This window comes from Eriocheir sinensis, chromosome 23 (genome assembly GCF_024679095.1).
Source record: "Eriocheir sinensis breed Jianghai 21 chromosome 23, ASM2467909v1, whole genome shotgun sequence".
Lineage (NCBI taxonomy): Eukaryota > Metazoa > Arthropoda > Malacostraca > Decapoda > Varunidae > Eriocheir > Eriocheir sinensis.
In genome coordinates, this window is record NC_066531.1 from 6,001,710 (window position 1) to 6,016,603 (window position 14,894).

Below are 14,894 nucleotides of genomic sequence, written 5' to 3' on the forward strand. Positions count from 1 at the left end.
TGAAATTTCCACGTGGTTTCTTCGCTGAGCCTGAGACGCCAGCACTTAAGCTTTCACACGGGAGCCGCTATTAACATTTGCAGTTGATGTGTTTTGTCTTAATATGTTGGACAGTTTGAATAATGTTTCACCCTTCCTGTCATGACTTTCCTATATTAGTACTCTTTAGTTTTCGCTCAAACGCTGAAGAATATTCCTCCCCTTCCCCTTCACTCCCCCATATCCCTGCAGCTGCACCACCCTCCCCTCCTTCCTTCCTTCCTTCCGTCCTTCCTTCCTTCCTTCCTTTCCACCCCCCACTTCCTCCTCTCTCACAGGACGCTGATCTCCTCCTCCCCTTCTTTGTTCCCTCCCTCTTCCCTCGGAAAGTTGCATTCCCTTCCCTCCCCCACCTCCCCTTCCCGTCCTCTATTCCCCTGTCCCCCCCCCCCTTCCTCCTCCCTTATCTCCCTCCTGCCCTCCCCTAGTCCTTTTTTTTTGTATCTTACAAGTTATTAGTTAGTCAATGGATAGCCAGGATAGTCACTGAAGTATTTTTATTATACTGACTAGTGACTACCGGTACTGCAGTACCGCACACCACGTACCGCACTGGGAAAGAAAAAAAATGGGACCGCAGTACCGCAACCGCACTACTCCAAAAAAAGTACCGCACTACCGCAACCGCACTACTGATTTTTCAGTACCGCGCCCACCTCCGATCATAGCTGTCGTAAATCATACATTAACTCGGCTGATCGAGTTGAATCCATCACAAAATCCACGTCAGAGTATGCAGTACTGAGAGAGCTGCATGCAGATTCTTTTTCTATTATCTCCGAATATATCAAGTCTTCTGTAATTGAAAACCAAAGACCTGAATTTATTAGTACAGCGGATGAGACACACAAAATGGCCAAATTGTGCACTTTTGAGTAAAAGCAAGAGACTTTGCATGGTGATTCTTCATCCAACAGGAATGAAATTTAGAAATGGAGGCATTTGAAAAAAAGCATATTTTCAAGATGGCGGCCAACTAAAGATATATGAGAAAATCGAGATTATTTTCATGGAACACGATTTTTGAATGCTTTCTGATAAATATCAGAGAAATTATACTTATAATTGAAAAAATATTTCCTTACAAAAATATGTGCTCCATAAGCTTGACATTGAATAATGTTGAATATAAATGAATCTAATAATAATGAATATAAAACCTAACATGCCTTATGAATGGGAAGTAACATGTTAGGGGCAATAATCAACAAAAGCAAATGAATATGAATAACACCCACCAGAATGACTCTTCAACCAAACTGTTGGGAGTTGGAGGTGGCATATGGCAATGGTTGGGCTTTTACATCAATATATTCTTAAGTTAACCCAAGCCCATTCTGCCCTGGGCAACCAGCAACCGGGTGTACATTCAGTTGGAACAATCACCTGCACATTTGCAGAATCAGTGCATTTCAAAGGAAGCGCTTCGGCATTTGCATCCATGCAACCCTTTGCAACACAACAGTTCAATACACGTTGCAGAAGCTGGAGGCGGACCACAATGGTGTCCATGCGGTACTTGTGCCAGCCTTGTCCCATCCCATCCATGAGGATATCAGGATATTCCTGGCCCCAAATAACGCCTTGTGCACGTGCTGGTCGGGCTGCTTGTGTGGGATGTTCTCGATCGTGCGGCCTTCTAAGAACTCGCCGAACATCACTGCTAGCTGAAGTTCTGTTATACAACAATACAACAAAACGTTCAAGTTCAGCATAGTGAGAGTCAGAAATTTCTTGTGGAGGGTTGGATGACAGGCTAGCAAATGTCGTCGTGATGTGGTCATATGTTTGCCCAGGTAGCCAGGCCTTTCTTGCCTATACCATACATTGCAGAAACTGTACATCCTGTAATACTGTGAAACAGTGAAGACCAGTGCACCTCTGTGGACCGAGAGTCATGGCTAGTTCATGTACAGGAATGAAACGCCTTGTTTTTTCCTGTTCCAAAGTCAATCCACAATTCTTGTGGTTTGATTGTTGCAAAGAGCAGTGGCCAACACTACAACATCCGTATCTACGGTTCTGATGGAGATCTTTTGAGAGCCATGTCTGCATTTGCAGTGTGTGCAACAACAAACAGGTGTCAGCTTCTCTCATGTACAAGGTGATATTTCATTAACAGCAGCATCAGATTCTTCCTTGGTCCCTTGTACTACCATGTCACCACAATCAACTCTTGAACCTCAGGACACAGTCATATCAGACAGAAACTGGAACAATTCTGTCTTGTTCATACTGTTCTTTAGGAATTCCTCCACTTTCTTGGAACTGTGTTGTCTGGTGCCACCGTCGTCTTGCACCAGTTCCTCGCTTGTCCCTGGCATCAGATTTAAGACTGTCCTGATGATAGACATCCCATACAAGGTCAGTCTGTCGCACATGGTCAGTGTTCTTTGGATGAAAGGGAGGAAGATCTTGAAGCATACTCAGCAAAGGTCAGCAATTTGGAGTCAGAGAAATTAACAGCAGGACCATCTAGCATAACTGCATCAACCTCAGGAGCAGCATCACTGGGCATTGCCAAGTCTTCCAAGCAATTTAACAGCTGGCTTGTTTGAAGGACGCAATTTTCTGACTGGGATAAAGAATTCCTCTAATGACCCTTCTCGAGACTGACTAGCAATGTAGAGTCGTGCAAATAAAGCAGTCTTGCCAAAGAAGATACCTGACTAGGGACTGTGCTTTTCTTAACTGTAGGCGAGATCAGCGGAAAATTGTTCTTCTTGATTGGATCTGACAACGGTTTTGATCTGTTGATGATTCTCTCATTGACAAATGTGTTGTACTGCTCAATGCCAGATTAATCTTGTAGAGTGTTCCATTACAGAGTTGTCAATGATGTCTCCTGAAAAGAACAACCAGTTCTGAAGTTTCATCGTCAAATGGATTTCCACCCTTCTGAATACTCTGAGCAAGTTCTTGACATCTGACACAAACGTTGATTGGACTTTCTCATGTTCCTCGTGATGCTGGAATTGTGTTCTTGTAGATGAAATGCAGTCGATGGCGCTTTCAAATCTACAATCACTCTAGCCATTTCGGGTCCGCCGACAGTCCACCTTCTCAAAGCAGCAGCATTTTCTGTGAGCCAATGGCCCCGCCCTCACCTTTACAGAGCATTATTTTGCTCATGCGCTTGATCTATCGACATTCCTGAAAATCGATTACATGTCTTCCAGACGACGAAGTTTCCTTGAACTGTCAGGAATACATCTGGATGAGTGGTGTGGAGGTTGGTCATATCCTGATGTGAATGGGTAGCCACCGTGAATAGTTGTGATGGTCAAGAGCAAAAACCATGGAGCCATAATTAGACTCTGAAGGTAGAGTTCAAAATTTCCCTCTCGCAATGACCTGACACAAACAAGGTGAGTTCCATCTCTAATACAAAAAGACCAGTACTTGAAGGTGGGATGACTGTCTGCTGATTGATTGACCAAGATTCCATGTTGCATGGCTCTTCTCCCCAGGTAATCCTCCTGCCTGATAACTCTGAGTGAGCAACATCTGTAGAGCACACGCTGTGACTTCAGCTCTTCTTGTTCGAGTCACATGAGCAGCTTTCAAAACGAATCTGCTGCCTGATCCAACAAGTCCTGCGTCAACAAGTGAGTCTGTCCAGCCACTGCCTTCCCACTGACCTACTGCTTTCCAAGTAGGCCATTTCAATGTGGAGACCACCATCATGATTACAAGGAGGACTCACCATGCTGATCTGGAAATTGCCACTGACTTTTTAGCAACTGAGAATAGCAGTTGATCTGCAGCTATTATACAGGTCTGACCTGGATTGAGATACTCAGTAGCCCTGCGGACCATGTTCATACCATGCTTGATCATAGCTTCAGACTTCGCTTGTTCACTGAACAAAGGGAGGAGTGGTGACTGATGGCAGCCTATCCGAGTCATGGATCAGATTCAGTGGTGGTATGCTCCCAAGACACATCAGAGGGTATTCTTTGATTTGATACTGCCTGCCTCTTGCACACTGCTAACCTCTTCTTTGGACTTGTTGAAGCAGTTGTTTTCCACTAGAGGAACAGAACCATTGAGTAGTGGTGGTACAAGAGGTTTCTTCATGACACTGCAGGAGGAACATATGCAGAACTCTGGCAGCTCTGATTTCTTCTTCTTCTTGGGTCTCAGCTGCCGCTGCGTTTGGCATGGATCTCCTGTTTGTTCAATAGTGGGATACTGGAATATAGAATTCCAGTTCCATGAAAGGAACCATGTGATGTCAAGGAGCTCGGATTATGATCGATATTATCAACGGCTCCAGAAGAAGATCCCTCGACGCAGGTTTTATGGAACCACAGCCTCTATTTCATTGAAATAGCAGCAGCATCGGTGAGTTGTGTTTTGACACTTGAAGGACTCTATCATATGATACTGACATTCCTAGATGATAGAAAGAATCCAGTAAGTTCCTACTTCGTGTGTGTGCATGGATCTTGAGGCCCAAGTACGTACAAAGGAGTTTCATTTTTCTTTGCTGGTGGCTGTGAGCGCTGCCTGTTGAATTTAACACTTGAATTTAATGAGAGAAGTGCTGCTTGATACTTTGCTTTGTTGTTGCATGTAATACTTGGCCCTGTTAGCGTCATTGTCATCAAAGATAGGAGAGACTCTGGAATGCTATCTTCCTGATTCATAGATGATCCATCAAAACACTTAGACTTATGATTGAATATGTCTCTGCGAATTAGCCTGGCTGCCTTTGCGAGACACAAGGCTTCATCATCGCCTGAGTCTCTGTAGGAAGACTTAAGTGTTTTGCCTACCTGATGTGTGAAAGCAAGCAGCACGTCTTTACCTGAAACATGAGCCTGCAAGTCAGAATTGCGCCTAACAAACGATTCTTTAACCTTGTACTGTGGTCTTTGCTCAATGCCATTCTCCTTCAAACAGGAAGCATAGAGACTTGTAAGATGAGCCAGTCTTAGAGGCTTTGGGTCAGGAAACTCTGTGTTCTTCAACATATTCAACAAGTTCAGCAAATGCAAGACTGTGAAACGTTTGTCCATCTTGTTCTTCACTTTCCTTCAAAGCTGACTCTCTCCTTCTATACAATTGGGCCAAACATGACAAGTGATACTTTGCTTCCTGAGCTATCAAATCACCACCACCAAGCTTTGCAATCAATTTCTCATCCTGAACGTCAAACGCACATTTTCTAACCTTTTCATCAACAGAGTATGTTTCGACATTATGAAGTTCTTCCTTTGTCACAGTGTCACACAGGAAACACACCCGTGAAATAGTGGCAGATATGTCTCTTCTAGTGAACTTACGAGAGCTTGTGTTATCACCAACAGACTTCCGTTTTCTCAGCTCTTTCTACGGCTGGTTCTTGCACTTATTGCAAGGGAACACGATTTGTGCCACTTTGCACAGTTGTCTCTAAAGCTGGCCTCTACGCCCCTTCCTTGGTCAATTCTGGTAAGGTCAAGGGAAAATGGAAGGAATTGCATTTCTGCAGGCGATTCAGGTTGTTGGCAAGTGTTGTCCAACCAGCCCCACCTTTCCCTTTGCTGTTGGCAGGACATTGTAATTGCTCAGATGTATCGTTTGACAGAGAATACACAAGTTCCAATCAGTTGGATTGTTTACTCTCGTTGCTAGTTGACGGTTGTTCTGGTTCATTCATTGTTGTAACGAGCCAGTTACACACGAAGTTCACAGCAGAACAACATCAGCCAAACACCTGCACCGTTCCTGCAGAAAGTTCACAACAGAACAGCATCAGCCAAAAGCACCTGCACCACGTTCCTGAAAATGAGAATATATATATATATATATATATATATATATATATATATATATATATATATATATATATATATATATATATATATATATATATATATGTATAATATCACTGCACCAAATTGTGTGCATTGCTGCTAGTTCACCTTGGTTTATATCAAGATAAATGTAACATTGTGGTCATTTTACCAACGCCCAGCAGCCATATTTGATTTGGCGGCCATCTTGGAAATTCGCATTTTTTGCCTCCATATCTATTATATCAGCATATATCCTAAATATATATATACAGACCAAATTTCATGCTTTTACTATGAAGTGCACAATGGTTTCAATGATCCGCTGTACTATATGGTATCAATTCACTCGTGGTATTTGTCAGTTGTTTAGGAAAAGGGAATAACTTCCACATATTCTTGTCAAAACTTGGAGAAACAATATTGCATCACTTTAAGGGTCAGCTACAGATGACTAATTCAAGTAAGAAAGAAGGAAATGTTTTGCATAATAGTGCACTCTACAATTTGAAGCGGCTTTGGAACATGCTCAAAATTATGCTGTTTCTCCCGAACATAAAGTGACTGAAGCAGCTCTATATTTGAAAACAGTTATAATGCAGAAAAAAAAATGCAAAGATCTTCCATATCCTTTGACACCTGAAGCAATTAGTAAAGGCCAGATAACAGCAACTGATACCTTGCTTCATTTTTTTCAAGTTCTGCATACAGGTTTATCAATAACGAAATAATCAAATGACCATGCTCAGAGGTTTGTGGGATCTAAAGCTGCAGACGTAATATTTGCAACTACCCGAGGAATGGCTAAACCCGGTAAACATCTGACACTAGTCCTCTGTAGCTGACCCTTAAAGTGATGCAATATTTTTTTCTCAAAGTTTTTGACTCTTTTATTCCTTCTCCTCAAACCTGGATGTAACTGTGGCCATAGTTTTGATTGCTTTCTTTGACCCATCAAGTAAATAATCATATTATAAATTTGTAAAAGGAAACACCATTTGAGGAGAAGCCTTTATTGTGACAACGTTTCGCCTCTCTTGGCATTATCAAGTGTTTCCTTATACAATCTGTTGGTTAGTTCTCCCTGTTCACATTAGAAAGTTATTCAGTTTTGATTTTATGTATAGTACTAAGCATGGGAGTTCTGGAGTCTCTAAGCCTCGGGTACCGCCGTACCGGTATGTTGATGGTGAAGAAGGTATTTTCATCCAGAGAGCTTGCTAACCCCCGCAAAAAAATAAAATTTATTTAAGTAGGAAGTTTTTACTAGGTGTTAGTAGCCTGACGTTTGTTTGTGTTATAAAAACGTTTTGATCTAAATTTAAGAAATTCTTCAAGTACGGGTGGAAAAATGTTGTGGTTCAGAACAAGAATATATTTAATTACTCCAAATTTTAGGTTACTCAGCAAAACCTACACAAATTTAGGTAACTACATATATTGGAATCGTCCAGGTGAAACATGACAAATGTTGGTCCATTAGTTAGGCTACAGTGGGCCAAAACGTGGGAGTCAAATATTTTCCTCACCGCACCGCATGGTCCAACATATATGCCCCTGCCACTATATGTTGGCCGGGTTGTGACCAGCAAAAAACGGGTTTCTAATACTCTCATGGGATGAACGTTTCAAAAATACCATAAAATCTTTTGGCCTCAGACGGGTGATTACCTAGCCCTTGCTCTATAACCCTTACTAACGCTGCCTTGGTAGAGTGGCACTGGCCGGATGTTCCTCTTTACCTTAGAGAAATGCTGTCAATGTTTTACGCTCAGATCCAGAAAGTCGATGTATTCCTGAAACGTCGAATCGGATCGTCCTTGGCGTGAGGAAAAATATCTCCGAAATATTCACAATGCTGAGCCCGCCTTCCCTCCTCCTAGTTGTCTATACCACGGGGCTGCCATGCCCCCCGGCGTTTCTGATGCCGTAAAGTCTCGCCTCTGAGGGCCTTGGTCCGGAATGAGGGGCTGTCAGGGTCCGCGGCGCAAATGTGTCCGAGTCCAATCATTCCCTCGCCAAACGGGTGTGCATGGCCAGACTTAGACTTCCCCGCCCTTCATCTTCCTTTCACTCCTTTCCCAATCCTTGATTCCTTCTCATTCTGCCTCCGCCATGCTCCCCTCCTTCCCTGTCTTTCACATCTCGGTCTCTCCTGCCTCCTTCATCCCTCGTCCAGGTAGTTTACGCTTCCATCCCAGTCCTATAATTGGGGTATCTCACTGACATTTTCGGTGCACTCAATGGTCTAATTATCAGTATGCAAGGCCATAACCAGACGATTGTTGGAGTTGCAGAAAATATGTCTTCTTTCAAATGCAAACTTAACTGTGGCTTGGGAACGTAAAGAGAGGGAAATTTGCAGCTTTTTCAACTGTGGCAGAATTTTAGAAACATGGGAGGAGACAACATCTCACGGCGATGCCAAAAGTTTAATTGTGCCACACTTGACTGAACTGATGGCAGAGTTTGATAGGCGAATCTCAGAAGAGCACATTTGAACGCAATAATGGGTGATAAATCCTTTTAACGTGAATGTCAAAGACCTACCAGAAGATGTTCCAGGACTCCCAGAGCAACTTATTGAGGTTCAGAGTGAAAATCTGTTGAAGGACCTTTTCAAGGAAGTGTCTCTTTCTGAGTTCTGGATTCGGGTAAAGAAAGAGAAGCCTATTGTAGGAGGTTAGGCGGTAAAAGTGTTGCTCCCATTTGTTACAACCTACCTTTGCGAGCATGTTTGTTTGGCTCTGACTCATATTAAAATCAAGTTGGGAAACAAGCTCAACACCAAGCATGATATGAGATGCAGCCGTAGCACATTGATCCCACTATTTGACACATTGGTGAATGAGAACCAGCACCATGGATCCCATTAGTTTAGTTAAGATTATAAAAAAGAACACGTTTAATTTCTTTAAAAAAAAGTTTATATACCACTGTACGTTTTATTTTCTTTACTGTGGGTCGCGAAGGGTTAAAATGTTCCAAATACTCATGAAAAAGTTTGAGAACCGTTGGCTTAGAGGAAGGAAAGCGGAAAGCGTTATTTTTAAGGTAGCGAATGTTATGTGTTATTTTTAGTTGAAGGCGCGAACTGCTATCTCACGTCAGGTCCGGTGTTACCGTTGCCTGCTTTCATAAGTTGATTGTAGTAAGTGAGATAACACAATAGCCTTTTAGTTGGCCGAGCGGTAGCCGTTATAAGTTCACTTTAGTTCACTTTAGTTTTCTCTCTCACATGGACAGTCAAAGATGTGAATAGTATTTTAACTATATTAACAGTATTACACAAAAGTTTACAATTTTGCGTGAGCGAGTCGCACGAAATCGAGACAGCCACACAAAAGGAGACTATAGAACAGGAGAGGGGGCCTCTATGGGAGACCGTGGGCGGGTGTTAGTGTATGTCGGTTGGGGAGGCGGTGGCTGAGTCGTCAGAGTAACGGCCTCGTGTTCAGGAGGACGCGAGTTCAATCCCCCCCCCCGGTGCCATCAAGCTGGGATTTTTCAGCCGCCGCCGAGTGGCTTAAAACTACCCACATGCTGTCCAGAAGACCACCCGGACTCTAGATTCTAGGATAAAAAATGAGCTCTGGGAGGGCAGCATGAGCCAATGCAAGATGGCGCCACTATAAACACTCGCCTGCGCCAGAACGGGCTGGGCCGACCATCAGGACCCACCGGAAAGAAGCCTTGGGCCGACCATCAGGTTCCACCGGGAAGAAGCCTACCGGCGCAATAGGCAGAAAAAAGAAAAGAAAAAAAACAGATGGCGCAGGAGCAGCTTTGTTTACATCCAGGCGCCTCCACCCCTCCAGACACCCATCCAAACCCCCAGTACCCATCAGCAGTGTTGCTACATGGGATCAAGCAGCAAATGTTGCTACTTTTTTTCTTCAGTCTGGTTATTTCCCATTTTAAATAAAAAAATAAAGGTAGATAAATATTAAAATGTACAGTAGGAACTATATATATATACTGTATATATTTACTAGGTAGATATAGCCTGACTGCATGTCATGAGTAATACTATTATTGTTATATTATTATACCGCAATTATATTACTTTCTCTGCATGTGTGGTTAGATGTGTTTTATGTGTTTAACCTTTCTGTATATATACTGGAATGAACCAAGGAATTGTAGCCCTACTGCCGGTCTTTAAAACTATGTAATCATGTTTTTCTTCCAAACTCATTGTTTTAGCACGCACGCTGACTTCCATCAGTAATGATGATATATATTAATTGAGTCATTGGTTTGTAGGGGGAAAGAGTGGGTGAATATAATTATCTTGGTCTAACTTATACTGTTTATTATACCGCTATTCGCAGCAATATCTTTCTCTGCTCGGATTGCAACCCTGCCTCGTTCAAAAATCATAACACCGACGCGGCCGCCACGTTTACCAGCCGGAGCCTCAAATCATGTCCCTTTGTGGTGATCATCATCATCATAAAGATTTCCCCTGGGGCCCAGGGGGGGGACGGGCCTTTGTCTATTGACGGCCCGTCAAGAGAATTACTAAATAACTAACGGGGGGGGAGATACCGCTTAACCAGCTGCGTGAGGACCGCCTCTCCAAGACGGAAGAGAAGGGCAGGCGCAGAGAGGCCGTCGGGGTTGGCAGCGAGGGGTCTCGTGAGCGGGCACTCGAGGAGGTAGTGGAGGAGAGGGCAGTCCTGTTCCTCCTCGCAGTGCTCACATTCCCTCCACCTGATGTCGTCAGGGTCAAGCTCCGAGAGGCACTTGAACCCTAATCGGAGGCGGTGCAGCGGGACACTGACGGAGCGGGGATGGGAGATTGCTAGTCTCCAGCGTCCTAAATCAGTGGCGGCCGCGTACCAGCAGCCCGAGGGCGACTCCACAGCCACAGCCCGTTCGATTTCCTGGACGATACTGCTCCCTGCCCGAGAGAGTAGGTGAGTCCGGAGCTGTCCAAGACTGGGCGGGAGGTGAACAGTGACTAGTGGGAGGAGGGTGGCATCCTTCGCCGCCGTATCGGCTGCCTCGTTGCCCTCAACGCCTGCGTGGCTAGGCAGCCAGTTGAGGGTTGTACGACGGCCGTCCGCCTCTAAGGCCGCAAGAGTTCGCCAGATGGAGGTGAGCAGGCGGACATTGTCGCGGGCGGAGGCCTGGTTGATTGCCTGAAGGGCGGTCCTAGAGTCGCTATGTACAACGACAGGCCCCGCTGTCATCTCTTCGGCGTGGAGGAGGGCCATCGAGATGGCCGCAAGCTCAGCCTGGGTAGAGGAACAGCCATCAGTGAGGCGGAAGGCACCAGTGGCTCCACCACCCACAAAGGCGGCACCAACTGCTCCCGATTGGTGGTTGACCGAGCCGTCGGTGAAATACACAACGGCCCGGGGAGGCAGTGGTCCAGCGACGCGCTCTATAGCCTCGCGCCGCAGGTCCGCAGCAGAGAGGAGCGCCTTTTTTGTAGAGAGTGGCCGAACAAGGAGATCAAAGGAGCGGGGGGTCCAAGGAGGAGGGAGTACATAGGCAGGGACAGGGAGGTCGAGGGGCGCCGTCAGCATGCCCGCCAGGCCGTTGCTGTGGATGACCTGGGCGATGCGAGACTGCCAGGGCTGTCGTCGGAAGCGTGGGGGGTTGGGTTGGAGCTGCCTCCGAACCCGTTCCGCTAAAGGAGCAGCCCCCGTGGTACGGAGGAGGGCGACCAGATGCCCAAGCCCGAGCTGCCGGACACGCTCCGAGACACAGCAGAGGGACGCTTCCGCTCGCATGCAGAGGCACTTGGTCCAGCCTGGGGCGCCGAGCAGAGTGCGGAGGGCGGAGTTCTGAGCAGTCTCAAGCGGAGCAAGGGAGGAGGCCGGCAGTGTGATTAGGCAGGGCGCAGCATAGTCGAGGCAGGACCGGACGGCACCAACATAGAAGGAGCGGAGGACCCGGTCTCCAGCACCACAGGTGCTACCCGCCATGGCCCTCATGACACGAGCCCTGGCCATCATTTTGACGCGGACAGACGCGACGCAAGGCTTGAAGGACAGCCGGGAGTCAAGCAGCATGCCCAGGTAAGGAACTTGATGGACCCAGGGCACAGGGGTGTCATCCATAAACAGGGGGGCAGGAGGGAGCTTATAGCCAAAGGCCACGGCTCTCGTTTTGGCCGGGTTGGGCGCCAGGCCAAGCTCCGAGCAGGAACTCAGGACACGGCGGAGCATGACGCGAGCCCGAGCTACATGGTAGGGCCCGGAGGCGACGATGACGATGTCGTCCGCGTAGCTCAAAACGCGGACATGACCGTTCCCCTGGAGGCCGACTAGCCGCTCCATCAGAAGGTTGAACAGTAGAGGGCTGAGGATGCCACCCTGCGGCGTACCGTTTTCAAAACCTCTCGAGGCAGAAGTAGTACCCTGGAAACGGACCGCCGCCGTCCTACCCTGTAAGTACTGTCCAACCCAGCTGAGGAGACGGCCACGTACGCCCTTGGCAGCCAAGACAGAGAGAATGGCGGGAGTGGAGGCCATCTCAAATGCCTTCGTGATGTCGAGGAACACGGCGACTGCCTTGCAGCCCACAATCCCAGACAATAGTGTCGTGACGCAGTCCCTCGTGCCCTTGCCCCGGCAAAAAGCAAACAGATGGTGATGTAGGGGACCGAGAGACCACTCGAGGCGGGACAGAAGCACCCTTTCCATCGTTTTCCCGATGCAGCTGAGGAGGGAGATCGGGCGGTATTCTGCCACAGCCCCGGCCTTCGGGATGGGGACGATGGTGGCGCTTTTCCAGGCAGTAGGGACGGTGCGGGAGGTGTAGGAGGCGTTGAAAAGGTGCAGCAGCTCAGCCTCCATGGTAGGGCCGGCGTGGCGGAGCATACCATAGCTGACCCTGTCATCCCCAGGCGACGTAGACCGATCCGGGATGGCACGCCGGACTTCTTGGAGAGTGATGGCCGCGTCTGCTGGATGGGGCATAAGGCAGGCTTGATGGTATGCCAACCATCTCTCCGGGTTCAATCGCCTTTGCTGAAGCCGCACTGCAGGGGGAAGACGAGCGGTGGCAGACCGGGAGGCGAAAAGCACAGCGAGGCGCTCAGCCTCCTCTTGCGGCCGGGGGTGGAGTGCCGGCCTCGAAACACTCCCTCGGCCAACCGAGCGGATCTTCCGCCAGAGGAGGGACACAGGCGTGGTGTTATCAAGGGAGGCGCACCAGGCGAGCCAGTGCTCCTCCTTGACCCGGTTGGTCGTCATCCGCGCTAGGCGGACCGCAGCCCGCAGAAGGTGGTGGGTCGCCTCGGAGTTGTGGCGACGGTTGAGCCTCCGTGCCATGTTGACCCGGTGGTTTGCCTCCCGGACCTCATCGTCATAGTACCATCTGTCTCGGTGGTGGAGAGGAGGACGTCGAGACGGTGGAATTGCCGCGTCAGCCGCAGAGTGAAAGGCGGCGACGAGACGAGCCTCAGCAGCGTCGATTTCAGCGGGGCGGGGATGAACATTAAAGAACACGGAGAGGGAGTGGCGGAACTTCCCCCAGTCGGCCTTGCGGATGTTCCAGCGGGGTGGGCGGGGAGGGAGGACTGGTGGCAGGACGCGGAGGGTAATCAAGGAGGCTATGTGGTCACTCACGAGGTGGTGGTGAAGCGACCACTCAGCGTCAACTCCCAAATGTTCCGATACAAAGGAGAGGTCAAGGACTCCGCCCGCGAGGTGCGTCGGCTCGCCAGTGTTAAGTAGGGAAACACGGGGGGCTTCCTCTAGGGCGGCCGCCAGAAGACGCCCCGCCCGGTTGCGCCTAGCACTGCCCCAACGCTCGTGGTGAGCGTTAAAATCTCCCCCGACAAAAACAGGCTCATCACTGGCGAGGGTGAAGAGTTCCCCAAAGTCGGGCTCCTCCGCAAGCGACCCGCAGTAAATGCAATAGAAAGTTAACTGCATCTGGGGGAGCCGGATGGTGACTGCCAATACCTCCACGCCGTCACCGCAAGCCACGGGTGACGCACTCGAGTGCAAGGAAGTGAATCCTTGACCAAGATGCCACACCCACGTGTCCGACCGGCGACAGCAGGAAGGTAAAAGGCCTGGTATCCCCGGAATGGTGCGAAGCGGCCCTCTGGGAGAAGCGTCTCCTGAAGGAGGACAACGTCCAGGGACTCTCTCACCAGCGCACCACGCAGCAGATTCGCTCTCCCGCGGACGCCACAGACGTTCCACTGTAGGACCGTGAGGCGGTGGGGACCTACATGGACGTCTTCCTGGTGCGCGGGTCTCGGGGCGGCAACGGGCAGCCCAGCAGCACGCCCGCGGACCGGGAGGCGAGAGGAGGCGGCGGTGCCATCTGAGTGGTCTGACCGGGACGGAGGGGCAGTGGTGTCACTTGGGGCACAGAGGGACCTGCGCGCTTGGGGGTCACCAGCGCGGGTGTCTGCTGCACTGGCGGGGGTGCAGACGTCGGGGCCGGTTGTACAGGGAAGAGGCTGCCTACCACCTCTTTGGCCGCGTCTGAGAAAACCCGCGGCTCCACGTCTGACTTCAGTGCCGTAGCAATGATTCTCCCGAAGCCCTCCAGAAGGCCCACCATCACCTCCCTCGTGATGATGAAGCAGCCAGGAGGAGCAGCAACGGGAGCCAGAGCGGGCGGGGGATGGAGAGCGGGAGTGTGAGACGGAGCGGCGAGAGCACGGGGAGCGGGAGCGCGAGGCGGCACGGCGGGCAGAGGAGGTGGCTGATGGTGAGGAGTGAGGGCAGGGAAGCTCACCTCGTATGGAGCTGGGGGAGAGGGTGCGGGAGGTGCCTGCTGCGCAGGTGGAGGCACTGCGGACACGGGGGGCTGCTGGCTGCCCCAGCGGAAGGTGCCTGGTGGAGCAGGCCGATGAGTTTCGACCCAGCGCTGTTGGACGGCGCGCTGTTGGTCCACCAGCACCCGCCGGTTGGCACAGGTCTTGTTCCAGGCGTGGTGTTCCTGGTGGCAGTTGGGGCACTTGCTGGTGACGTCCTGGCCGGCCTTGTACTTCGTCAGGCACCGCTCCGTATCGTGGCCGGCCGAGCATATGCCACACACTGGGGGGCGAGTGCACCTCGCACGATGGTGGCCGAACTGCTGGCAGTTGTAGCA

At 49.3% G+C, this 14,894-nt stretch overlaps 1 protein-coding gene across 1 annotated transcript; it reads right to left on the bottom strand.

Annotated features, from left to right (window-relative positions):
* Window positions 1-10,354: 10,354 nt before the first annotated feature.
* LOC127002559 (uncharacterized) lies at window positions 10,355-13,111 on the bottom strand. Its single transcript, XM_050868640.1, has one exon. The coding sequence runs from the start codon at window positions 13,109-13,111 to the stop codon at window positions 10,355-10,357; it is 2,757 nt and encodes a 918-aa protein (XP_050724597.1).
* Between the last annotated feature and the right edge of the window lie 1,783 nt (window positions 13,112-14,894).

Excerpts from the sequence above, each read along its gene's own strand:
- LOC127002559 (XM_050868640.1), bottom strand. The coding sequence starts at position 13,111 with ATGGCACGGAGGCTCAACCGTCGCCACAACTCCGAGGCGACCCACCAC.